Genomic DNA, 27536 nt, shown 5'->3' with positions numbered 1-27536 from the left:
CAACAGGGATATTCTTCAGCAAGAATTGTCAGGAAGTGATCAGGAGCAGCCAAATCACTAAAACTTCTCTAACATTTTGCATGCTCTGCGTTCATCCTTTCACACAAAAAAAAAGTTCTACAGATGCTGTCAACCTCTGAAATAAAAATCTGAAATTGCTGTAAATATTCAGCAAAATAGGCAGCACGTATGGAGAGAGAAATAGGGTTAATGCTTCAAGTCAATATCCTTTCATCACAATAGTTTTTTCCAGAATTCTCTGTTTATATCTCAGTTCCTCACAGCATGTTACTTACAGGATGCCCTCTATTAAATTTCACAGTGCTGAAATTGCTTTTAGTGTATCAAAAAGCAGTTGAGAACAACATTCCAAAAACCAGCCATGCCTAACAGTAAAAATGGATATTTCCCAGTGAACAGTACAAAAGGTGCCAAATGCCTGTTTTGAAATGGGTGAGCAATGCAAATCGAGCTACGGAGCATGGAAAGGCTGCAAATTCACCACAGAACCTGTTTAAATTAACCAGTAATAATTTTGTCCACAAGTAACCAGGCCTCAAAGAAAAGACACATTGTTTAAAGAGAAATGATTGAGAATTCAGAGTGAATTTTCCCGAATAGGGAACAAATGCATAGCTACAGTAGGTGCACATCAGAGCTACAGGCAGAAATCAACAGATTTTTGAGGCCATACAATTGGTGTCCAATGGTATTGCAAATTAATTTAAATAGGACCCTTGGCAAATTCCCTTTCTGTTGAGCTCTGTGTACTTTGGTAACCTATTTGAACATAGATATTTGGCAGTTTTATGAGCTGAAAGTTCCAAATGCCTTATTTTTGAATATTTTTTGATAAATTATAACTTTTCTTATTATTGCTCTGCATTATAACTTGTGCAGTCATTATTCTTCTCTTTGCCGATGACCTATTATTAAACACATTGGAAAATATTGTAATGTACTTGGCTGCAGTTGAAAGTTTTATGTATGGCAAGCAACTCTTATGCTGGCAGGACTGTTTAATGTAGCAGTAAATAAGACAAATGAGATTGTGGATTTATAAACGGAGTTAGTTACACAAGGCTGGAAGCAATGCTAAGCCTATACATTTGGACCCAGAGAGTCCAGATTGGAGCAATGTAGTCATTGAGAGCAAAGGGGCCTTTAACATTAATTACAAAAAATAACAGCTAAGAAGTTGAGATGCTGTAAGCAATATGTGGTGTTCCTAATTCTCAAAAATGTAACTGATTCAAGACATTCAATCAGCCAGCAGCAACCACAAGTAAGCGGTTAAGTGTTTTCTCTTGTAAAGAAATCTCTGCCTCTTAAAAATATGCTGCGTCACAAAGCGTTTTTGAAGACGTTGTGCCCATGTATAAATTATCGCTATATATGACACTGCAGTAGATAATGCACATGGTGACAAGTTTGCCATGTACTGACAATAAAAAAAGAACCACTTGCGGCCTAGATCTTTGAAGTAACAGGATAGTGCAAAGAATTTGACCAATTGAAGAAAATGCTGGAAACACAGGAACCTGAAGCGTTAGCTATTTTTCTCTTTCCACAAATACAGCCTAACCTACTGAGTGTTTCCAGCATTTTTAGTTTCTACTAGACTAAGTGGGACCCGTTGGGTCCCAGTTACACGGGAGGCCTGGTCCCCTCAATGCAACCATGCCCAACACAATATTCCACCACTCACCTGTTCCCCCAATGCAACATGTTCCCCCAAAGCAATATTCCACCACTCAGGGGAGAGGGTGTGGGGGAGGAGGGGTGTGGAGGAGGGGGGTGTGGGGTGTGGAGAAGGGGGTGTATGTGGGGTAGGGGGGGTGTGGGGGAGGGGGTGTGTGGGGGAGGGGGATGTGGGGAGGAGGGTGTGTGTGTGGGGAAGAGGGGGTGTGGGGGAGAGGGGGTGTGGGGAAGGGGGCTGTGGGGGAGGGGGATGTGGGGAGGGGGGTGTGTGGGGAAAGGGCGTATGGGAAGGGGGGGTTGAGGGGAGGGGGAAGTGTGGTGTGGGGAGAGGGGGCTCGCATTCTGCTCACCCCGCACCGTCAGCTTTCAGCCTCACGCAGCAGATCCCGGTCCCACTCCGGCTTCACTCAGAGGCTTCCGGTTCAACTCAGCAGCTTCTGGCTGGTCGCCGCAGAAGCAGCCCACGAGCCGCTGACTCCCCGCGAGCTGCTCAACACACTGCGCCCCTTCAGCTTTGTATTCTCCTTGCCGCGTTATTGACAGTGGGTTCCGGAAGGTTTTTACGATTTTTAAACCTTCATAACTTTTGTACTATTTCACCGATCGGAACAAAACTTATTTGACTTGCAGCAGAGGAGAATGGTGAGTGAGGTGGCGAAAAATCATAGCGCTATGGGGGATCGTTTTTGTGCAAATTTAATTACAAAGCAGACCGGAAGTGGTCAAGATGAGAGTTTTAGTAATAGTATAGATTTCAGATTTTCAGGATTTGCAGATTTTTGATGTTCCCCTTGTAGGAGATTATGTCCAATGTTCTTCATCTGCTTGTGTTTCTGTTCAGTTTCAGTTTTGCCTGATTCAGGAAGTATCTAATTTGAGTCTCATATCTGTGTGGGTTCTCCTCCCAGTATTTCCTTTTTCATTGTATGCTATGTGCTTTCCAGACCAATCTATGTAGACCATCTCTGAGGTGATACACGGTGTTAAGATGAATCAATCACTGCTTAACTGACGATAGTTGCTGAATTTTGCCTGTGATGGGGGTTGTTGCCTTAGACTGTCATTTATAAATCTGTTCTAGGATGGCTGAACTCCATATACACAGCTGAGCATGTCAGCTTTTCTACCTCACAGATCCTGTAACAATGATTTGGCAATGACTTTTTCCATTGACTGCTTATCCCATCTGTTTTATTTTTAACAGTAAAACCTATATGTGCTCTTTAGCAATTTGGAACTCATCAAGCAAACAACATGGTCTATCTGTCTTCTTTTTAGTTTGGTAAAACACGGTTCCATGTAGACCAAAGGCTCATTTGAGTTCCTCACAACATATTGTAAAATTGGCCAAAGTTCTGTTTGAAATGGCATTAGGGTGATTAACATCCAGAATCATCTGCTGAAAGAGAAGCTGCACTCTTCCCAATGGGACTGGGCTCAACTGTAAGCAGCTGTCAGCTCTTTGCTGTTCTGCAATCATGGAAAGGCATTTGATGCAAAACGTATCCTTTCACCTACACACTTCCTATCATCCATGCACCCAAACACACCTTGCAAGTGTAGCAATTATGTACTGACACTTCTTCCCATCTGGTATACTGTATTCAATGTTCACAATATGGTCTCCTCTACGCTGAAGGAACCATAGACAGATCTGGCAATCTGTTTGCAGGGACTATGGGTTTCCAGTTGCCATTGCACTCCCATCCCGACCTTTCCATTTGTGGCAACAAGGCTCAATGATAATGTTTGAATCAATATCTCATCTTTTGTCTGGGGACATTGGGGTCTTCTGAACAATATCATATTTTTCAGCTTTACACACTATCCTCAGGTCCATTTAAAAAACTTTCCTTACAACTTCTAGTTTTTTTGATTCCCTGTCCATAGAAAATGATTGTGTGTATATTCACCTTCTATATGCCCCTCATGAATTTTTTGTACACCTTTATTAAGGTCACCCCTCAGTCTTCTAAGCTCCCGGGAATTGTCCTATCCTGCCCAACCTCTCCCTAAAATTCAGGCCTTCTAGTTCTGACAACATTCTTGTAATCTTTTTTGCACTCTTTCCAGCCTAATGACATCTTTCCTATATCAGGGTAACCAAAACTGAACACACTACTCCAAGTTAGCCTCACCAATGCCTTGTATGACTGCAACACAATGTCCCAGTTCCTGTATTCCATGTCATGACTAATGAAGGGCTTTTTCAATATACTCTCTACCTGCGACACCACTTTCAGGGAAGTATGTACCTGTACTCCTTGGTCTCACAGTTCTATAACAGTCCCTTGGGCCCTATACTGAATGCCCTACACACATTTGACTTTCCAAAATCTAGCATTCATATGAAGTGAATGCCATTTGCCATTCTTCAGCCCACTTACCCTGCTGATCAAGATCCTGCTCTACTTGATTGTAGGGTCATACAGCATTAGCAGTATTGCTTGAAGTTGTATCCTTGGAGCTGCTGCCTAATAATAATAATGGATGGGATTTATGTAGGTAATGATGGGATAAAATAATTTATAGTTGTGTTAATTACAAAGTTGCCACTCTGTATTTAAGGTAAAGAATCTTTTCATTGAAGGCTGAAATCTCAGAATACTACCCGTGCCACATGCTGGTGAGGCAGCATCTTTAGAAAGGAGATGAGAAGGGATTTCTCCAATCAGAGGGTGGTGAATCTGTGGAATTCATTGCCACAGACTTTTGTGGAGGCCATGCCAATGGATAATTTTCAGGTGGAGATTGATAAATTCTTGATTAGTAAGGGAGTTAGGGGTTATGGGGCGAAGGCAGGAGAATAGAGTTGTGAGAGAAAGATAGATCAGCCATGATTGAATGGCAGAGTAGACTTGATGGGTCAAATGAGATGCAGGTCAGTAAATAGAAGGACTGATGGGAAGGAAGAGGTTATGACCAGTGGGCCTCAAAGGAAGGACTAACATGGTGAAACTGATGGGCCTTTATTTCAATCCTATGGTGTGTTTATTTCAATCCAAGGAATATTATGGATAAAGCAGCTGACAAAGAAGCTCGAACAGTGAAGGAACTAAGATGTTGTGGCCATGATAGAAACTTGGCAGCTCAATGTTTCAGCCATGATAAAGAGGGAGGTTAAAGGAGATAAGGAGTCGCATTGCACCCCTTTTCACCATGAGCAGAGTGCAGTACCATTATTGCAATGAACTAACCTCGATAGGAAGCATGGAGACAGCATGGTCCAGGTACCTGTTGTTTGGAGTTTGTCAGCTGCAGAGTTCCTGATCTGGAAGTTAAAACAATGGTAGTGTGATCAGAGTAATAAAGGGCCTGTCCCACTTACGCAACTTTTTCGGCGACTGCTGGCACCTGTCATAGGTCGTTACAGGTCGCCGAAATTTTTCAACATGTTGAATATCCAGCGGCGACCAGAACAAGGTACAACTCTTTGGGCGACTACTCACGACCATACAGGCTTCACCCCGCGACATGTCGCCAGGGTGTCGCCTGCATGGTCGTGAGTAGTCTCCTAGTCACCCAAAGATTCGGAGCGTCTTTCTGTTCGCCGCTGAATTTTCAACATGTTGAAAATTTTTGGCGACCTATGGCGGGTGCCGGCAGTCGCCAAAAAAGTCGCGTAAGTGGGACAGGCCCTTAACAGATAATTCCTGACAGCTCACCTGATGTGTAGGTTTAGCACATTGAGGACTTCTGAGGCAACATGTGGACTACATAGAAACATAGAAACATAGAAATTAGGTGCAGGAGTAGGCCATTCGGCCCTTCGAGCCTGCACCGCCATTCAATATGATCATGGCTGATCATCCAACTCAGTATCCCATACCTGCCTTCTCTCCATACCCTATGATCCCCTTAGCCACAAGGGCCACATCTAACTCCCTCTTAAATATAGCCAATGAACTGGCCTCGACTACCCTCTGTGGCAGAGAGTTCCAGAGATTCACCACTCTCTGTGTGAAAAAAGTTCTTCTCATCTCGGTTTTAAAGGATTTCCCCCCTATTCTTAAGCTGTGACCCCTTGTCCTGGACTACCCCAGGCTTCCTTAATTTACACTGGGCAACGGTTTGCAGATAGCCCATACAGGAACGAACTTCTCATTGATTCAAAGTACAGTCACATTACCTCCACACAGGGAACATTGCAATGTTGCACTAGGACATTGAAGACCCAACAGACAGAAATCTTGTGCAACACCTGCAATCCTGATACAGGGTCTTGATCCGAATGCCAACCATCCATTTGCTTCCACCAATATTGTTTGCCCCACTGAGCTCCTCCAACAGCTTATTTTTTACAAAAACACCGAAACCCATGTAGGGCTTGTGAAATGGGAAAGACACCAGATTGTATTATTCTAGAGAAAGGTGTTATAATTTTCCATCAATATACCATTTGATTGGGAATTATAATAAAGTATTTGCATGTCATAAGCACTTTTGAAATGCATTCTTATTTAGTCTAAATGGCATACTTTATTATAGGATAAGTGGCACAGGCTTGTCATCTGTGTGCGTTACATTGCCAAACGACACTTTGAAAGGTCATTATTGTCATTGTGAGCAATCTCAAGCTAAACCTTCAATGTGGTTAGATATTGAGTCAAATTTTCTGTCTAACTATTACAGCTGCAGTGGACTTTCGGGGTTAGTTCACTGCACAATTTGTATGATTGTGAAGCAATTACATTCATGGCATCAATGCAGTGTTGTCCTGGCAATGATTGTACCTTCAGCACAGTTGATTGCTATCATGCCATCACCACCCACTTCACTTACTATGTTTACAATCATCAACAGGACAAGCGCTGCATGAGTGACAGAGACATTTGTTGGAAGTTATATTTTGACGTGCTCCACTGTGACTGCGTCGACCAGTGATCACCCCTGCACTAGTTCTATCCTACAAACGAGGGACAATTTACAGAAGCCAATTAACCTACAAACCTGCATGTCTTTGGAATGTGGGAGGGAACCAGAGCACACAGAGAAACCCATGCAGTCACAGGGAAAATGTGCACACTCCATACGCATCCTTAGTCGGCTTCGAACCCAGATCTCTGGGACTGTAAGGCAGCAAGTCTACTGCTGCTCCACAGTGGCACCACTCTGCTGGCTTGTGTCGGAAAATGTGATACTACATTGATCAGGCCCAATCATTCAAGCTGAGTATATCTCATTCAAGTATATCTGCTGCAGATACTTTCTCAGTTATGGCCCATTGTGTACTTCAAATTGGCCATTTGTGGTAATGGCTTAAATGAATCTTTGTTGGTCTCCCATGAGGAACTTATTATTGAATCACTGTTAACTTCAATGTAATATTAGCTCCTCAATGCAAATCCCCACATATTGGAATATCAGTCTGATCAATATATTGCAGTGTGAATTATGGTCAGATGCTGATGGATAATGCTGACTATTCACTATGAGCAAGAGTGCAAAACTGACCAATGTACAGATCTTTTGGCAGAAAGATCATAACTATTTAAGAAAGTGTAATTTGTAGAATATTTGCATCAAACTATTGAAATGACAGATTTAGGAAATTACTAGACTAAGTGCAGACCCGTTGCTGCCCCAACGCAATATTCCACCACTCACCCGTTCCCCCAACGCAACCCGTTCCTCCAGCACAATATTCCACCACTCACGCATAGCCCCCAACTGTGCAGGTGCAGCTCATTTCTCCTCAAACCCAGCACTCCCTCCTCCTCCTCTTCACTATCCCTCTTCTTTCCCTTCTGCTCCTCCCCTCCCCCAATCCCTCTCTCACCACTCCCTCCCTCCTTTCCCCGACACTCCCTCCCTCCCTCCCTCCCTCCCTCCCTCCCTCCCTCCCTCCCTCCCTCCCTCCCTCCCTCCTTCCCGGCCCTCCCTCCCTCCCTCCTCTCCCCACCCTACCCCCCCTATCCCTCTATCCCCCACTCCTCATCTCCCCTATCCCTCGCATTATCGCTCCAAACCTCCCCACTGCCCTCCTCTCCCTCTATTCCCCATTTCTAATCTCCCCCATTCTCCCCCTCCTCTCCCTCTATCTCCTCTCCTCTCCCTCCTCACCTCCCCCACTTTCCCCCCTCTCCCTCACTATTCTTCCTCCCCCTCAATCCCCCCAATCTCCCTCCTCACCTCCCCAGGATCTTTTCGCACTCCTCTCCTCACCTTCCCCAATCCCTCTCCTTTCCCTTACCCTCAGTCACTCGTTCCTCCATAACTCCTCTCCCCTTCCTACCACCTTCCTGTCCCACTATCCCCCACCTCCGCATTCCTCACCTCCCCTCCCCCCCCCCCCCCACTATCCCTCCTCACCTCCCCCACTGCCCTCCTCTCCCTCTATTCCCCAATCCCTACTTCTCCCACTCACCCCCTCTGCTCCCTCTATTCTCCCTCCTCCCCCACCAGACATGAGACAGGAAAAAACTGGAAAAAAGAGGAAGAGATAGATTTCTCCGCTGCTGCAAAGCCCCACCGCCACCGTGCGGCCCCATCGTTGCGAGGCCACACGCGCGGTCTCGATGCCTCCTGGATCATCGCGTAGAACCCCAGCCGGGGCCTCGCTGGTAGAAGCCCGGGTCGGACGAAGCGCCCGACGGCGCCCGCGGCTGGGCATCACGGAGGCTGTGAAGTGGGCTTGGCTGCTCAGCACCACCAAGGCCTCCACAGACTCAGCTCCAACCGGCGGAGCGTTAGTGATGCTCACTTCGCTCCTTCAGCTTTATATTCTCCTCGCCGGGCGAGGTGGGCGCTGCCCGTGACTGACAGCGGATCTGGCCAATCAGTGCGGTGATGGTGCAGGAAGGGGCGCCGCCGTCCCAGCGACTGACAGGAAAGGGGACCAATCTGCGCATGTGCTTTTTCTAAGATTTTTAAACCTTAATAACTTTTAAAATATACCATCGATCGGAACAAAACTTGTTGCCCTTGTAGCACAGGAGAATGTCGAGTAAGGTGGCAAAAGATCATAGCGGTATCGCGTACCATTTTTGGGCAAGAAGAACACAAGATCAGAGTTTTAGTTGTGTATAGATAGATTCATGATCTGATTGCCACCCTGAGCTTATTTAATGGCAACCCCGAATAGTAAACAGCGACCCCCTAATTCTGCATTTTCCTGTGAGAGTAAATGGCCTTTCCACACCCAGTCTGTCATTAGCGGGATTTTATATAATCAGGTCACCACTCACTCTTCCAAACTTCATTGTGCACAGTCAAATGGCAGTTTGATTTGGTGATGGAAGTGAACTCTCATGCTGATGGTTGAATAAGTACAATACTATAAAGTGACCTATTTCAACCTTTCTGAGCTGGGCCTCTTCCATTGCCAGAATGAGGCCACACGCAAACTGAAGTAACTGCGCCTCATTCAAATCAAATCAAATCAACCTTTATTGTCATCTTGCAAAGCAACAGTTGCACAGTGCAAAATGAGAAAATCTTTCACTCCCATCCGTATGCAACACCCTTTTGTCTCCTTTTTCGCCCCTTTTGTCACCCTTTTGCTCCCTTTACATTTAGAGCCTTTGGCCACCCATCTGCCGAACGAAGCCTCCCTCACCTATATCCATCTATTATTTGCCCGGCGTTGTCCTGCTCCCACCATCCTTCCAGCTTTCTACCCACTCTACCATCAGTCTTATAAAAGGGTCCAGACCCGAAATGTCACCTATGCATGTCCTCCAGAGATGCTGCCTGACTGGCTGAATTACTCCTAATATTTTTTGTTCAACGCAAGATTCCAGTATCTGGAATTTCTTTGTGTCTCCAATGTATAAATTGAGTTCTGTTCCTTGCAAAATATTGTGGCATGATTTGACACAATTACAAAGTGCTCTTTTTACTTTAGCAGCTATGTGTTGTCACAATTCATATAAATAGTATTTACCCTTGTGACAATTTGCATGTCATTTGTTATGCTCCACGTATAAAGAAAGGCCGGCATTAACATTCATGAACTGGTGACATACTGAAATGCTTCACAGCTAATGAAGTACTTTGTGAATACTGCTGCATTGGAGGAGTCCCAGAGCGGGTCCTGTGAACAGCAAATATGCTCTGTGATATAAAAATAGAAAATGCTGGAAGTAATCAGCAGGTCAGGTAATATCCGTGGAGAAGGAAACAGTGTTAACATTTCGGGTCAATGAATCCTCATCGGAACCAGGGACAATGCCCAGCACCCACAGTTCTTTTGCTGTTCAGTTATTATTTTAGTGATCGAGGAAAAACAACTACATTTTTTGAAAAATTGCATGTTTTTTTTACATCAAACAAAGCATGAGCCTTGTTTACCATCTCATCCCAAAGGTGCCAGCTTATGCATGGTGTGTATCACGTTAGGAGCCATTTTGTGGCTTTCCTGTGGGATGTTGGAAGTGTTAGTATAACATTAGCATAGAGCATCACTATTGGAACATACCAGCCGCCTTCACCTCTGTTCCACCCTAAGAGAACAATCTGATTATTGGTGATTATGGTTGTCGTTTTATGAATTTATGATTTATTTTCATGTAAAGGATGTAACGATAGCAGCATGTAAAAGATTAGCTTTAAGTCAGTGTATTTGCACATATTTTTAAGGCAGCCCGCTGGACCAGAGATTGTTAACATGCTGAAGACGTGGGCATTGCAGTCATTTCCCCAAAGACAAAGGAAAATAAGAAATATTTTAAGCCTGATAGTAAATCAATATACATTTCTCACAGATGATGTCAGGAAGTAAGAGCATTAAACCAATTGCTTAGCATGACTGTGGCTCACACCTTTAGTTGTGAGCATGAAGATAACATAAGGGATGAACATCATTTGTTCAACAGAACACTTCTGAGTACAGTTCAGACATAAATCCTGTATTAAGATTGTTAACTTCTGAATTGTTGCTTTGTCCTTTCAAGTTGAAAGAAGCACATTTTCTTATTGGCTGAGGAGTATTAACCCTGCTTTTGTTACATGAGCTGAGAGCAAAGAAGACCTTGCTTGAGGCAATTATACTGTTGATTGCCGTAGCTGACACTTGCTGAATGCTTTTGCTACTTTGACTGTCTCTTGCATGAGGAAGCATGATGGTCTCAGGAATCCATTCATCTAGTCCTTGTCAATGATCCATAAACCCCTGCAGGAAAATACACTGCCAACTCCATCCTGATCTCTCTCTAAGCTGAACTGAGTTGTCGCTGGTACTAACAGATCTTTGCTTTAACATTGTATGAACTTGCTCTGCAAGCATCAGGAGGCCAGCTAAGTAAGCATTTTATGAGATAGATTTTATTGCCACCATAGTAGAGGTTTGAGCAATAATGAGAGCTGTTCTCACAGCCCTGTACAGCTGATAGCACATGTTTCAAGGCAGGAACAGTGAAGTCAGCATTCCCACTATAACTGCACATGTAGAAACCATGAATTCTAGATGCTGCCTTACACAAAAGGACATAAAGTGCTAGAGTAACTCAGCAGGTCAGGCAGCATCTCTGGAGAACATGGATAAATGACATTTCAGGCCGGGACCCTACTTAAGAATGCAAGAAGATCTGAAACAAGGTCCCGACCTGAAACATCACCTATTCATGTTCTCCAGAGATGCTGCCTGGCCCGTTAAGTTATTCCAGCAGTTTGTATCCATAAGTGCACATGTACTTTAACAAAAAAGACAAGCGAGTCTCATGGATGTCTGTGCTCAGTCAGTTTTTTATTCATTCTTCTTAAAGAGACCTTGCTGGATCCGAATCTCCACGTGGTGAAGCAGGCATGGTTCCATGCATAGCAATTCTGTAAACTTGGCCAGGCCAGTCAACCACACCTTCTGTTTCTCACTTATGTTTTATGATTTACCTTATGGTCCCCCTATATCCCTAATTGCATCCTCCACTATGTACATCACAGTGAAAAACAGTAGATTTGAAGCTGTTTCGAAGAGTGCTCTGAGCATTCATTTACCCGGTGGGCATGTGAAGGAGCTGCATTGCAGTGCTCAATTTATGTAGTCAAACAACAGGCTGTCAGAACATAATCTACAATTTTTGCAATCTACTCTAGATTTTGCAAGTTGCATATTGCGTTGTTAGCTGTTTTCTGGGTTTCCTTGTGGACAAAGGCCGTGTCCCTCTTTTTTTGGCAAAAAATGTAATACTTAGATGTTTGTTTTAAACTGGGCAATAAGTGGCACCTGACTACAATATGCTCTAATGCTGGCAGCATCTACTTTCATATTTCCCACAAGGTCAATTCCCTGTAGCAGATGTTGCAGCCACAATTCCTGAAATGAGGAAACTCAAAGAATATTTACTGAGATTAGCTGCTACATATTTTGAGGGGTGCCAACAGAAACTCTATTTATCTTACTCATGGTTTCCAGTGAAGCAATAAATTCTGGCTGAAGCATATTGCAGTCTCAATTATATTGCAAAGTATATGGCAGAATGTCACTACCACTGGCATTCAGCTGTGCAAAATTACTTGACACACTTATAATGAAGGATGGCTATAAGTATGCTGGAGCCTCCAGCTTGGGTACTATCTGCTCTCACTCTACATTGCATTTCAATTGTTGCTTGCTCATCCTATTAACGGGATTAAGGCTGCATTCTCTTACTCTTCCAACATGCATTTTTGCAATCTCTCGCTTAATGCTCTTTTATTTTGCAAGTAGAGGTCATGAGAGATTACAGGGCAGAAAGCACCAGCAGCACCTAAGGAAGGAATAGTTTGAGTCTTATTGCAAAGTTTTGTGGATATGGCCACATCAATGGTAACAAAAATAAATTACTTGCTTGAGATCTTTCAGTGCACATATGACGTCAAAACTTAACGATTCTTGCACAAAATATCGCTAACATTCAAAACGCCAACTAAAAGGTCCAAAACAATTTTTCTTGAGATTTCAGCCAGTTATAATTCATCGATTCAGGAGAATGCTACATTTTGCTGCTTCTTAAATTATCCCACAAATTATTACTCAATTGCTATAAATGTCAATCCACCAATTTTGTGACTTTTGTGCAACATTATGAATGAGTAAGTGAAGAAAGAATTTTAATAACTTCTAAAATGTCTTTAACTGGATGGTTTGTGGCACTTTGTCTAACAATTAATATTTTGGATTGCATGTCCAGACATTGGGTATTGCCCATTCTTAATGCCAAATTTCACTAAAGTGGCGAAGTTCACCACTTTAAAGTTCATCTTTAGGATGGTTTGCATCATTTTTGCTTCATTAAGCTGCTACCATGGAGAATGGAGGACAAAGGGTGCTTTGCAAGGGAGAGCCCCTGCAAAATTGTCTGGCCAAATGTCCTGACTATGCTGCCAAATATAGGATCACGATAGGGCCATTGGGCCTATCATCTTGTGTGGAGGGTGTATAAAGCAGAGATTTTATAATCTATGTCAATGATGCCTGAGATGAAGGTTGCAGAACACAGAAATAAATGTGGCCATGTCTGTGGTCAAAACACTAATGTTTCAACAGGGGCACAAATCTGTGCATGAATGCCGACTTGCTGTGGGGTTTGTTAACGTTAGGGCAGTGAATCAAAGTAAATCTTGTGTACAATTTTTTGTGTTAGAATGGTACAAATAAATGATGATGTAATCACACATGCAATTGATGCACGTAGAATGGCAGCTTCCACAGGAAATTAGCTCAAATTATGCAAATGCCCAAGAAGAGTAAGGTGGCATGCCTCAATGACCACCCGCCATGGTAGTGCCCACACTACTCACACTACACATATCCATGGTGATGAAGTGCTTTGAGTGGTTGGTTATGGCGCATATCAGTTCCTGCCTTGGTAAGGAACTTGACACACTGCAATTCATCTACCTCCATAACAGAGGGGATGTGATCTGGCTGGCTCTCCACTCTGCACTGGATCCTTTGAACAGTAAGAACATAAATGTCATACTATGAGTAGGAAGGAACTGAAGATGCTGGTTTACACTGAAGATAGAAACAAAATGCTGGAGTAACTCAGCGGGTCAAGCAGCAATTTTGGAGAGATAGAAACATAGAAACATAGAAATTAGGTGCAGGAGGAGGCCATTAAGCCCTTCGAGCTAGCACTGCCGTTCATTGTGATCATGGCTGATCGGTAAAGATTAGGTAATGTTTCAGATTGAGACTCTTCTTCAGACTGAGAATCACGGGAGAGGGAAACTAGAGGTATGCAAAAGGTACAAAGAACAAGTGATTGACTGTTGTTCATGGACTACAGCTTGGCATTCAAGACCATCAGCCCATTAAACTTATCATCAGCTTCAGAGAACTGGATCGCTGCTCGTTGCTATATAATTGGATCCTATTAGTACGAATTGACAGCCATGCTCCCTCCTTTGCGCCTTTGCGGTTGCAGCTCCTAGACTGTGGAACAGCATCCCTCTTCCCATCAGAACTGTCCCCTCCATCAACTCTTTTAAGTCGAGACTTAAAACTCATCTTTACTCTCAAGCCTTTCTTGACGTCCTCTGAGGGAGGGCTATATGTATGTATTTATGCATGTACTTAATCTATGAACCACTGTTGTATTAGTATCATAGGAGACCCCTTCCACCCCTACAACGGACTGTTCCAGCTGCTACGGTCAGGCAAACGCCTCCGTTGCCATGCTGTGAGAACGGAGAGGTTGAGAAGGAGTTTCTTCCCAGAGGCCATTAGGACTGTAAACTCCTATCTCACCAGGGACTAACTTTAGTACCACTACTGCTTTGTTTTAAATTGCTGTTTTTTTCCCTTTTTCCTTCCGCCCACAATATTTAATATGTAAAAGAATATGTGATTCTGTTCCATTCTGTTTGTAGTCTGTTTGGTTGTTTGTTTGTTTGTCTTTTTGCACTAAGTCCGCGAGCATTGCCACTTTTCATTTCACTGCACATCTCGTATGTGTATGTGACGAATGAACTTGACTTGACTCGACTTCAACATAAAGCACTTTGGTCAACGAGAGTTGGTTTTTTAAATGTGCTATAGAAATAAAAGTGACTTGACTTGAAGTGACTCCTTGATAACCATCAACACAGGACCACCTCAACGCTGTGTGTTGAGTCCTCTGCTCTACTCTCTCTATACCCATAATTGTGTAGTTCCAATGTCATCTTTAAATTCACCAACAATACCACCATTGGTGGAGGAATAATGGGTAACAATGAGTCAGAGGGCCAGAGGGAGATTGATAATCTGATTGAATGGAGCCGGAGCAACAATCTTGCTCTCAATATTAGCAAGATCAAGGAGCTAAGTATGGATTTCAGGAAAGAAAAGTCAGAGATCCATGAACCTATCCTGATTGATGGGATGGTGATGGAAAGAGTCAACAGCTTGAAGTTCCTGGACCCAGCATATTGATGTAATCACAACGAGAGCATCAATGCCTCTGCTTCTTTAAAAGGTTGAGGAGATTTGGAATGTTGCCAAATACCCTGTCAAACGTCTGCATGCGTACCGTAGAGAGCATACTGACTGGTTGTAATACAGCCTGGTTCGTCAAATTGAATGCTCAGGAATGAAGAAAGATGCGCAGAGTAGTAGACAGATATTGATCTCACAATATCACAGATATTGACCTCCCTGCCATTGAAGGGTTATATTCAAGAGACGCTGCCTCAAAAAACACCAGCCTGGCCACGCTCTCATCATGCTACTACCATTGGAAAGAAGGTACCAGCGGAAAGTCCGTGACCATCAGGTTCAAGAACAACTTCTTCCCAGCAACCATCAGGCTCTTGAACACTGCACAACTCTAATCATTACCTCAATAACTATGATCTTCCATACCCTTGGTTTTAGGTTGCAATTTGCTTAATTACGGTCTGGTACCTAGTATTACTGATTACTAATTTATTGTACTATTGATTAATGTATATTTACGGGCCTGTTAAGCACAGCAAGTAATAATTTAATTGCTCCAATGCCAGTACGTATGACAATTGAACACTCTTGACTCTTGAAATGTGTTAGAACATGCACAAAACATTATTGATGCATATAAAATAAGCACTATGCACTCCATTGACAATCTTTCATAATCTATTTTAGAATGTCCTACAACAGTGCATATGGCAATCCTTTTTCCAGACTAAAATATTTAAACTATTGCAATTTCCTCACAATTCCAACATACAACTCACAGCCATGCTCTGTCTAGGTTCCGCAAACTCCCAACTAGAAAGAGCAGACAATTTGAACTTTAATCTAAGCAAGGCTTGGTGCAAGTCGATCACTTAGGCATTTAGCAAGTTATTTGTCCATGAATGTCACAAAACATCTTTTTAAAGTGGAGGTTGTTTCTTTGTGTGACTTTTTGTGCCTTCTGTCTTTCTTACTAGTTTGCCCAACCTCATTTTGTTGTTCAACACTTGTATCCAAATCCATTGGTTTTCTAGATCTCTTAACTATGGCAGCACAATGATGCAACAAGTAGAGTTGCTAACTCACAACTTCATTGACCCAAGTCAATGCTGATTTCCAATGCTGTCCATGTGGAGTTTGCATGTCCTCCCTATGACTGCTGGGGTTTGCTCTGGCTTCCTCGCACATCTCAAAAAATGTATGAATTGGTAGGTTAAATTGCACCTAGCCTGTCTTTAATGAGTGGTAGAATGTCTCGGGTAATTGATAGGAATGTGTGGTTAAAATAATGGGTTAGGATAGAATTAGTGTAATGATAGGTGCTTGATTATTGGCATGGTCGGAATTCGCTGACAAAACTGTTTCTATGCTGTGGATCTCTATTTTCAATGATTCTTAATAACTTCTTCCTATTTAATTCAGTCTATGAAAATTCCTGTACTTCAATAAAATTATAGTTTCAAGCACGTTGATAAGCAGCTTGTTCATCTTTTAGCCCATCTATTAAATACAGATTTTAATTAGGAAATCAAAGCAGACCTCATAATATTCTTTTTACAACTGCGCCAGCTTTTAATTTTCCTATATAGCATATTTAGCTTTTATTTATGTGCACCCCTTATTTCCTTGCCTCTTCCATGTATCTCCTTAGTTGACCTTTGTGTGCACCCTGTATAAATTCCCTTCAATCTTTTCTGTCCTCTGATTGTTTTCTTATTTGTACTTCACAATTAACCGAATAGTTCCAAATGGAGTCATCTTCTATTGTACCCAGTTTGCTCCCAGGGAATGATCTTTGGCATGTCTGATTTCTTTCAATCTAAAATTAACCTTCCTGGAATGCAACCACTCCACTTGAGCAGGTTGATGCCTTGAGGGCCTGTCTTTCTCTCAGTGATACAGTAATAAAAATACTTTCCTGACTGATGAGATGAGATTTAGGTCATCCTTATACTTATTTGTAAGGGGACAGATAATAATCCTTAAAGCTAAAATTTGTTTTTCAAAACCACTATCATCCTGATTATATATTTTTATGGCCTGTGAGTTGCAGAGTCTCCATTCATCTTTAAGACACTTTCATTCCAAATCTGCTGTACTGTGTACTTCTGAAATTTTACCCACTCTGCAATTTACATCCCTGCTTCATTCACTAATGTCTTGAGTCAGTACTATTTAGACTCTGGCCTTTGAGGTGGCTCTACCTCTGTACTCCAAAATTGTCATATTCCACTGCCAATTTCACATCCATTTTAAAGTGGCTGAAAAGTGCCTCTTGCATTTCCAGCTGAGAACATTGGAGTTACAGAATCTAATTTATGTCTTGCTGTGGCAATACTAAAGCACCTAGTCAAAAGCGAAAGCTTCAGTTCTATGCTTAACAGTGGTCACAAGCCCAAAATAACTTTTTGTTAGAGCGCAGATGGTAATTTACATAGCTTTTCTTAAAGTTTTTTTTTTCAGTTATTGGGTAAAGATTTTGCCTCTTTAACTCTGTAATCTCTGCTTCCCTCCTGAACTCATGATTAGGATTAGGGTTCAATCCTAATCTCACCTCCCACTTTCCCAGCTAATTCATCACACCCTACCATTGCAGGTTGAAAACGGAGTCCTTTCTGCTCAGTAGTAAAGGATTGTTTACTATAGGATTGTAACTGTCTTGTCTTGAGGACATTAAGTCCTGGATGGCCTTAAACTTTCTGGGACTTAATGAAGAGAAGACAGAGGTGATTTTGTTTGGCCCCAATGGCTGCCGTGAACCTCCCTTTGTTGACTTGGGTACACTGGCATTGTCTGTAAATCCAACCGTCTTGAACCTGGGTTTTAGGATGGACGGTGATTTTAAACTAGACAAACAAATAGGCGCGGTGGTTAAGTCCAGCTTCTTTCACCTAAGGAAGCTGGCAAAGGTGAAGCCCATTCTCGAGCGGGAGCATTTTGAAACAGTAATCCATGCCTTTATTACATCTAGGCTGGATTACTGTAACGCACTCTACTCTGGAGTCGCACGAGCTTCATTGGCTCGTCTCCAGCTTGTTCAAAATGCTGCCGCTCGCCTTTTGACTGGAACTCGAAAGAGGGAGCACATTACGCCAATTTTGGCCTCCCTACACTGGCTCCCAGTGCACTTTCGAGTTCATTTCAAAATTCTTTTATTTGTTTTTAAATCGTTGAATGGGCTCGCCCCGCCTTACCTCTCTGAGCTGCTCCACCTATATGCTCCTGCCCGGTGCCTCAGGTCAGCTGATCAGCTGCTCCTTGAGGTACCAAGGTCTAAGCGGAAGCTCAGAGGGGATAGAGCCTTTTCTGTTGCTGCTCCGGCACTCTGGAACACCTTGCCGTTGCACATCAGTCAGGCCCCCTCACTGTCCATCTTCAAATCCTCCCTAAAAACATATTTTTATTCTTTGGCTTTCGACACTGGCTGAGGCATTGCTCCTGTTTTTAGTGCTTTTAATGTCTTTTAATTTTTAGTGTGTTTTTTATAGTCCTTCGTTTTACGGTTTTTAATGGTTTTTAATTGTTTGTAATAGCTTTTTGTTCATGATTTCTCATGTACAGCACTTTGTGGCAACTGTAGTTGTTTAAAGTGCTTTATAAATAAAGTTATTATTATTATTATTATTATTGTTAGCTGCTATTGTTAGTCTCCAAAGGTTTCACTCTGCAGTCTACAGGTGAGAGTATTGCTACAAATGCCATCCATTAACTAAACTCACCATGCTTGATGGAGTTTACTTATCACGTGGCTTGTAGCTCTGCATGATCACGGGCAAATATCAAGAAGTCATGATTTCAGGAAACATGAGCGTAAACATCACCACACTGCATAGTAAATCAGCATGTCAACCGACTGAGTATCCACCATGGTCTTATTAATTGCAGGTTGTTCAATGCCCAGGGGTCAGGTTTAATAACATAATCCATGATTTACGGCGTTGCTCAATGTTTGTAGCTATTAAATTGAATTGCTCCTCCTTTAATCTACTATTAAAAAAATTGGATGTGACATTGGAAGAAAATGTAACAATTGTTAACAATTATTTATCATATTCATGTTACATGCATGACCTCATACAGCAGTCTGACAAGAGTCACGTCCGAGTCAGGCTGCATGATATATCACTCCTCTTTCAAGCTTTATTGGAGCTTTTTATTGCAGTCTCAGGTTCTTAGTACACAAAGTGCAGGTCAAGCACCGTCAAGTGATACCTCTTCTCATGACCCCCCATCAATTGTGTACATATTTCGCCAACTACCTCCCTTCACCCCAGCCACCCTGATCCTTTTCACTCCTTTACTAATTTCCCATTCCAGAGACCCCACTTCCCTTTTATCCCCCTTTACTCCCCTATGCCCCTATGCCCCTCTACCCCATCCCTCCCTCCCTCCCTCCCTCCCTCCAATTTTAAATGTCACTCCTCTCTTCTCTCCTTATCTTACACTCTTTTGTCTCCTTTGCCTTTGTCACGACACCCTCCCATCTACCAAACCAATCCCCGTGACATGTACCCACGCATCAATGGCCGGGCTGAACTGCCCCAACCTCTCTTTTCCCACGTTTTCTCCTCTATTCCAATCAGCCTGAAGAAGCGTCCTGACCCGAAATGTCGCCTGTCCTTTCCTTCCTCAGATGCTGCCTGAAACGCTGACTTCCTGCAGCAAGTTGTGTTTTCCCCACCAGTTTTAGACAGGTGCCTTGATATTACAGAAGGCTTCAAGGTCCCCTGAAAACATTTCCACAAAATATAGTCATTTCATGGCACTGTGAGTGGAACAAACTCTTGCTGGACCTGTGTCAATCAACACTCTTATTTCAAGTACAGACATTTTCTCTACCATCCAGCCAGTCTTGCATAAGCATGACACCTTCTCTTTTCTCATATCCTCAATCAGTGACAATGTTGACACCCACTCTAGGGGTGGGTAGAGGAGAATGTCTGAGATGATTTGTGAAATTGGCATGGAAGAGTAGGAGGTACAAGATGCTAAGTCAGAAATGCAGGAAGAAAAAAAATACTTCACAAGGAAATGAAAATTAAAAAAAAAAAGCAGATCATGGAAATCTAAAACAAAAATAAAAAACTGCTGGAAATACTCATCAGATCCAGTGCATCAATGGGAAAAGAAAACATTTCAGGCCAATAGTTAAGGAATCTGGGAAGCCATATTTCATGGACCTACTATTTAACAGAACCACATGGCTGAGTGTTGAAATTGTGTACAAGAATCAACCACATTTGTGGCCCCAGAGTCTCACACTAGCCAGAGATTGTTAAGGTAGCAAATTTAATTCCCTGAAAGATAGTAGTGAACGCAATGAGTTTTAATGAAAATCTAGTTGCCATTTGTGATGTTGTGATGAAGATAACATGATTTATTGGATTATTTGAGCATTGCAGTGATGAAGGTAGTGAGGTGGATTTTTGTCCTTATTTATGCTAAAATATATTTAATTCTGCTTCTAATGTCAACGGAAACAATTTGATGTGGAGCTCAACAAACATATGTTACTGCATTACATGTTTAATGCATACAAGAGAGGCAGAAGTCTATCCTGCTTTTTTTTTAATGATCATTGCTTTATCTGCCCATCCGAGTGCTTTGAAAAGATCCTTTTGGAACTATTTTAAATATAATGTGATTTCCAAGTACATTAGCTGTAATTTATCCCCTAAATATTGCAAAACACTTGGAAGCTAAGTATCGCTGTGTGTCACCAATTTCCTTTGTTGTTTTGGATGACGTTTGGTATTTTAATTTCAATTGCAAATCACAAGTGCAATTTATAGTATTACCACACTATGCAGTAAATTGGAGAACAAAGTAAGAATTGCATCTCATGGGTATACTAGTTGTGTTCTGAATCGACAGCTGAAGACAGCAAAATCTGCAGCACTAATTTGACACCAACTGTGCCAAATTGGGTTGGAACAATCCAGGCAATGCCATGTATTTATCATGCATAATGGAAACGGTTATCAGAAGTAATCAGTGCATATTTTTCAACACAGCTGTCAAGACTTCTCTTGCTTAATTTTATATTTTTGTTCTCATAGGTTCTAAATTCTATAGTGTAATAAACAATTTACTGAAGGAACTAAGTCGATCGAGCAGCGTCTGTGGATGGATAGGAATGGTTGATATTTTGGGTCGAAACCAAAAGTCACCAATTTAGCTCTGCCCAAGACCGTGAGATATTGTAGAATTGTCGATGTAACCCAGTTCATCACACACACCACACTTAAGGCAGGGGAAGTGGAACTCAAAATCGTTACAGTAGGTTTTTAGCAAGCATAGAAGCTAAGAAAGAGGGAAAGGACAGGAAAGCAAAAAGGAAAAGTTGGTGTTAATTTCAAAGGCAGGTGGACACAAATGAATACGTCTTCAATTGCACCATTGCCCAACCAAATTCAACAATGACTTCTCCCTCTTCCCTACGTTCTCTTTAAATTTTTCTCCACGTCATATATAATTACTGATGGAACATTGACCACAGCATCCCCAAACGGGACTGGCCAGTAGTTTATGAGAAAATCATTTTTTACACAGAGAGTGGTGAATCTGTGGAATTCTCTGCCACAGAAGGTAGTTGAGGCCAGTTCATTGGCTATATTTTAGAGGGAGTTAGATGTGGCCCTTGTGGCTAAAGGGATCAGGGGGTATGGAGAGGCAGGGATGGGATACTGAGTTGGATGATCAGCCATGATCATATCGAATGGCGGTGCAGGCTCGAAGGGCCGAATGGCCTACTCCTGCACCTATTTTCTATGTTTCTATGTTTATCTGCTCATTTTGAAAGTGGAAATTCTCCTTTAGTGACATTTGTAGCTTGTAAAGAATTCTGTCGGTAAAAAAATGATTTTTCCAAATAGACCGTTGTGGCTATTTTGTCAGTTTTATCAGGTATAACTGATGTTCAAGTCCTAGAAAAAATACTATTACTTATGATGCTTTTCATTGCAGCAACATAAAACACAAACTTATGCTCTTAGTAATTTACTGTTACTTCTAAGCACGTTACAATGATAGGCAACGTCATCATTACCTAAAAAAAAAAGAAGTGATTACCTACTTGTTGATACAATTAGTAATGATACTATGCAGAGTACAGTAAACCCTTGTTATAACAGACTATTGGGGGGAGGTGAATTGGTGTCCATTATTGGCGATAGCCCACTATAACTGAGTAAAGTATTTTCATTGCATATAGTTGAAACAAAGACCTGCAGATGATGGTTAATACACTAAAGGACACTTAATGCTGGGTTAACTCAGTGTGTCAGACAACATCTTGAGAACAAGGCTCGGTGATGTTGGGACCCTTCTTCAGACTGATTCAGTCCGTTGAGTAACTCCAACACTCTGTGTTGTTTCACCTCAGAAGCAGGTGCCGATGCCACTGCTTTGCACCAGCGAGCTCTTCTTTACTGGTTGACGTGGCTGTTGTTACGGCTCATGTTGTAGCCCCCGACAGAACACGATTTGTTCAGGCCGCTGCTGCTGACAGGACAGACTTGGTCACCTTGGGGTTCCCTCCCCATTCACCCAACAGTTTCCCGCTCCACTGCTGCCTCCTCCTATTCCTCCTTTCCCCCTGGAGTCGCCAACATGCTCCACCTTGGAAGATGTCAGCAACTGCGGGGGAGAAGGATGAGGAGGCAACAGTAGAGAAGGGAGTGATGGAGTGGATAAAGCGATGGGAAAAGGAGGAGCAGGTGACGGTGGGGGGGTGGAGAAGCCGAGTGGACAGAGCAAAGGCGAACAGAAAGCAGTGTCAGCTAGTGAGGGGAGGGAGCTCCATGGGTACCGACCTTATCTTGACTGTGGACTGAAGCGGACTGAAGAAAACCCTATCTCCGGGGTTACAATATGAACCACAATGACAGCCACATCAACGGGACCATGCTGTGGGTGAAGAGAGTTTCTTTATTTTTAGCTGGTGGTGGCATCAGAAGCAGAGCTGGGAAGGCAGTGCAAAACAGGGTGGCATCGGCAGGTTGACCTAAATCCATCATAAAGGGGTCCGTTCAAAACGTGGGTCTACTTTACTGATCTTCAGAGACCCACGTATGGAACTGTGGTGTCTGCTGCAAGGATAATGGTTGTTGTCATACAGTCTCTGGGTAGCATATGCAATGAAAGCCACAGTCATTGGCAAATTGACTCAAGTTTCCAACTGTTACGATACAGTGCATAATGTCACAGCAGGCGGCTCTTCCATTAACTGTCTCCATTCGTATGTAATGTTCCACTTCCATCATGTATCCAAACCTCCATCTATTACTAGGTATAATGATGATGATGTTCCGACCTTGGAAAGTTGTGTCAAAATAAATCAAATTTTTATTCATGTCACTGCAAACAACTTTCTAATCATTCAAATGTTAACTCCATCCCCATCAGAAAATCTTTATAGATATTTCAGTTACAAATTCCTGCATCTGTTTCAGTAATTCTGGACTACTGGCCAGATTTATTTTGCCATGATAATAATTACATTTTAATTCCAGGTTCAATATGCTATTGCACATTTTTACCATTTGGTTTGTACTTTTTTTAAATAGTTTAGATTTGAAGATACATAGGGCCTTACTGCAAGCGAATGAAAGTGGCAAAATTGAAACCTTTATTTATTGTTCTGCAATCCAAACTGGTCATGCTGAGATTTTGGGAATTGGAAATATTTCTGTCCAATTTCTCCATCTAAGGCAGAGCAGTAGCATGCTGTCAAATCTGGGATGTGTCACATTTTAGTTTCTGCCACTTGCGGTTGCTCAAGATAATCAAAATATTTAAAAGCAAACAAGATCAATTGCCATTTTCTGATTTGCGTTTGGGACTTGTGCCAGGTCTTAAATGCTGTGAGTTTCACAAATGCATTTCATGAGTATAGACAGGAAAATTCTTGTGATTCTCTGCGAGCCTCCATATATTGTAGTTTGAAATATAAGGGTGAATAAACAACTTGTTTTGTTCTTAATAAATGAAAATGTATCCCTGGACTGCTAAGGAGTTTGTGGTTCATTAATTTGCCATATTTCCTCCCATGTTCATTTTTTTTTAAAGATAGACTCATATTCACATTCACAATTTGTTTCTTTCTCATACAGGCATTGACTGAAATGGACGTGGAGAAAAACACTTATCTGGATGGTGCAAAGTGCACCTTGAAGATCTGAAAGGACGGGACTGCGATCCAACTGCAGGATGGTTACCTGGCTGAATATGCCTCCTGTGGATTGCTAGCAGAATAGCAGCTAGTGTTTACGGACGGAAGAAACTCTCACCCCATGAGCTTTGGATTTATTACTGGCATAGAACAACACTGAGGGTTTTTGGAGCTCGCCCTAGTGAGAATCTGGTGATGACATCGTGTACAATGCTTCTTTACTCAAGATGGAGTTGCCCTGCATCACTCTTGGGACGTGTATCCACCATTTGCTTAAACATAGACTGCAGTGCTGCCCTCTGGATATTTAGCTTTGCCATCAGGGTGATGGTGTTGGAAGGCCAGATCAATTACCCTACTGTGAATACGCACTATGGAAAACTGCGGGGAATTCGAATTCCCTTGCCGAGTGAGATTCTGGGGCCCGTGGATCAGTACCTGGGAGTTCCATACGCCGCTGCTCCTGTTGGGGAGAAACGGTTTCAACCACCAGAACCTCCGCCTTCCTGGTCTGGAATACACAACGTTACCCACTTTGCCCCCGTCTGCCCACAGAACATCCATGGCGTAGTTCCGGAAATCATGTTACCTATCTGGTTCACGGCAAATTTGGATATAGTTGCAGCTTACATCCAGGATCAAAATGAAGACTGCTTGTATCTAAACATCTTTGTCCCCACAGAGGATGGTGAGTCAGTGGGGGACAAACCAATGCTTCTTTTGTCCGGTTCTTTGTTGTTGTTTTGTCTGTGTGTTGCTGTTCAGCATGAAGTGGTTCCCTGTTACCTATTCCCAAGTCCCCTTCCTGCATGCAGATGTCATGTGGCTCATGTTGGGCTTCTCCTTGCCTTGACCTTTCCATTTCTTACTATCTCTGGCACTGTTATGGTTCCTCTTTTGTTTCTTTGGCACAGTTTGACAGCCAAAAGCTAATTGTCACTGCAGAAAATCCGAAGCCAGATGCATTGCCCGCAGGATTAGTCCTCAGAGTTTGGGATTCACATTGTAATACAGTATATGAGGGTACAAGTGGGAGGGAAAATTTGTGAAGGGGGATTGCAGAAATATTCTCCCAGGACATGATTGGATTGTGACTGAATGTCTGATGCAAGATCACTCCCAAATCTAAAGGACTAGACAATCATTTGGCCTTTACTTGAGACTTTAATTCACTCCTTTGGCTTTATAATGTGAAGGCTGCAGATGGTTCATTAACTAAGACCCTAAGACAATTACCCAAGAATAATATCAGATTATCATCAATCAATACGATTTACCCAGGATTTAGCATCAACCATCCATAAATTGCTGTGAGTATACTATGACCAATGCCAATTAGTCAGATTATAGGATTTAACCCTGTAGTGGGCTTGATATTGTAAACATTTTCAGCAAAAATATATTTTTGACGTTTTGGACTCATTACTAAATAAATGCTGTGGAACAGACCCCGCTATTGCTAGGGCTGTTCTCCCAAACACAACTGTCAACTTTGTAATGTATTAAGTTGGAGTAACTTGTCATTTATAGGTCACGCAATGGATTGGCATTGGTCCACCTTGCTAATGCTTTCTACTAATCAACGAGAATGGTATCAGCACTGTTGAAGTGCTTTTCAGGGTTGTTAAACTCATCCAAGTCCACTTTAACTCCAGACTCAGAAAACTTCCAGTGCATCTGCATAATATTTCCATTTCTCATCCAAATCATCTCAGCAATATCTGATTGATGTGTCAAGTTGTGCTTGAACATTTTACCACCTATTTCAGAATGTCAAAAAACTCCATTCACATTCCATCCAAAGCTATTAATTTCAGGGATAAGGTTGGATTGAATGAGATGGGTTGTCATTAATTACCATTGAAACTATTATTTAGTTGATAGGTTGTATGCATAAGGTTTTTTATTGAGAGTGGATATGTGCCAAAGATCAAAGGATGGTTGGAACAAAAAGAATATCCCTGATAGGATGCATGATATATCACAAATTTTAAGGAAGATTGCTAACAGGAAATTACAATTTAACATCTGGATTATGGAACATTTCAGAATCCTTATGTCTAAAATTGCAAAATAATATAATGGAAACATGTCTATAATCAACCAGCCTGTATTTCAGAAAAGGAGTCTGACTCTAAAAACTTCAAGAATAATTTTTCAGGATGAACTAACTTTTCAATTATGTGAGCAATTTATGTAGATTTCCTGAAAGCCTTTAGCAACAACCACTTAGGGAATATTGGCAAAGTTTAATAGTGACAACACCTGAATTATTTAAACATTTTCAATCTAACATAATATCCAAAGGTGTTTGGAGTGTGGAATTAGACAACGGGTAAACAATTGGATTGAAACTTATTAATAAGCAAACTAATAGAAAGAACCAGCGTAGGGCAGTTTTCCAGATAATTAGAAGTGGATTGCAGTGTTCCACACTGTTAAGGACCAACTCTGTTCAACGTGTAGGTCACTGACTTGGTTACACCATCAGGAGTATTTTTTTTTACTAAACTACTACATGATGCTACGATTGTAAGAGGTGCATATTCATCCAAGTGTGGGAGTGGGAAATACAGATGTCCTCTAGCCACCATTTCTGCCCTTGTGTAGTTCTTCTGTCAGCAGCTAGATCCACAAAGCTGACTCTGACCTGGCTGACGAAGTCCTGTACAACAGGGCCATCCAGCTGTAAATCACATGCTAGGACCTTAAAAAGCCACACTGAATGAAGTGCTTTGCTGGATAACAGAGCCGTGCCCTAGGCTTGGCAGCCTGTGGAAAAGAAACATAAAACCATTTGGGCATTTGGGTATTTTGCTGACATTTGCAAACATTCAAAACCTTTAGAAAGGTCAGACAATTATTCTTTTTAAATTAAAAAAAATAATTGAAACAAAAACACAGGAAAGAATGAAAACAAAGCTAAATAAATTTGTAAAGTACTTTAAACATTGTAAATTATCTTAACTTTAACCATTGCAGTTATTCCTTTCCATTGAAATGGATAGTTTAGCTTATTAGTTTATTATTGTCACGTGTACCGTGGGGCAGTAATAAACTTTTGTTTGAGTGCTATCCAGTGAAAGAAAAGACTACATACATGAATACAATCCACAGTTCACAAATAAAGGATAAAGGGTACAACATTTAGTGCAAGATGTCCCATAAAGGCCGATCAAAGATGGTTCAAAGGTCTCTAATGAAGTAAAGGGGAGGTCAGTAGTTGCTGGTCTACATTTGTATGGGTTCAGCATTCAGGTCTCACAGTGCAATTGCTGGGAAGCTGCAGGAAGGTCGAACGACTCCAAAGAAGTCAGGAACGTA

The 27536-nt window shown here is 42.0% G+C and overlaps 1 protein-coding gene across 5 annotated transcripts in view; it reads left to right on the top strand.

Annotated features, from left to right (window-relative positions):
• Positions 1–27536, top strand: part of nlgn3 (neuroligin 3) — a 236054-nt gene that overhangs the window by 37737 nt on the left and 170781 nt on the right. For all 5 annotated transcript variants that reach the window (XM_033030639.1, XM_033030636.1, XM_033030638.1 and 2 more), the window contains exon 2: positions 24154–24900. In XM_033030639.1, the coding sequence (XP_032886530.1) occupies positions 24408–24900 (493 nt within the window). In that variant the 5' untranslated portion in view covers positions 24154–24407. The remainder of the gene's footprint in view (positions 1–24153; positions 24901–27536) is intronic.

This window comes from Amblyraja radiata, chromosome 12 (genome assembly GCF_010909765.2).
Source record: "Amblyraja radiata isolate CabotCenter1 chromosome 12, sAmbRad1.1.pri, whole genome shotgun sequence".
Classification (NCBI taxonomy): Eukaryota; Metazoa; Chordata; class Chondrichthyes; order Rajiformes; family Rajidae; genus Amblyraja; species Amblyraja radiata.
Note: the sequence above shows the minus strand (reverse complement) of the source record. Positions and strands in the feature narration are given on the sequence as shown.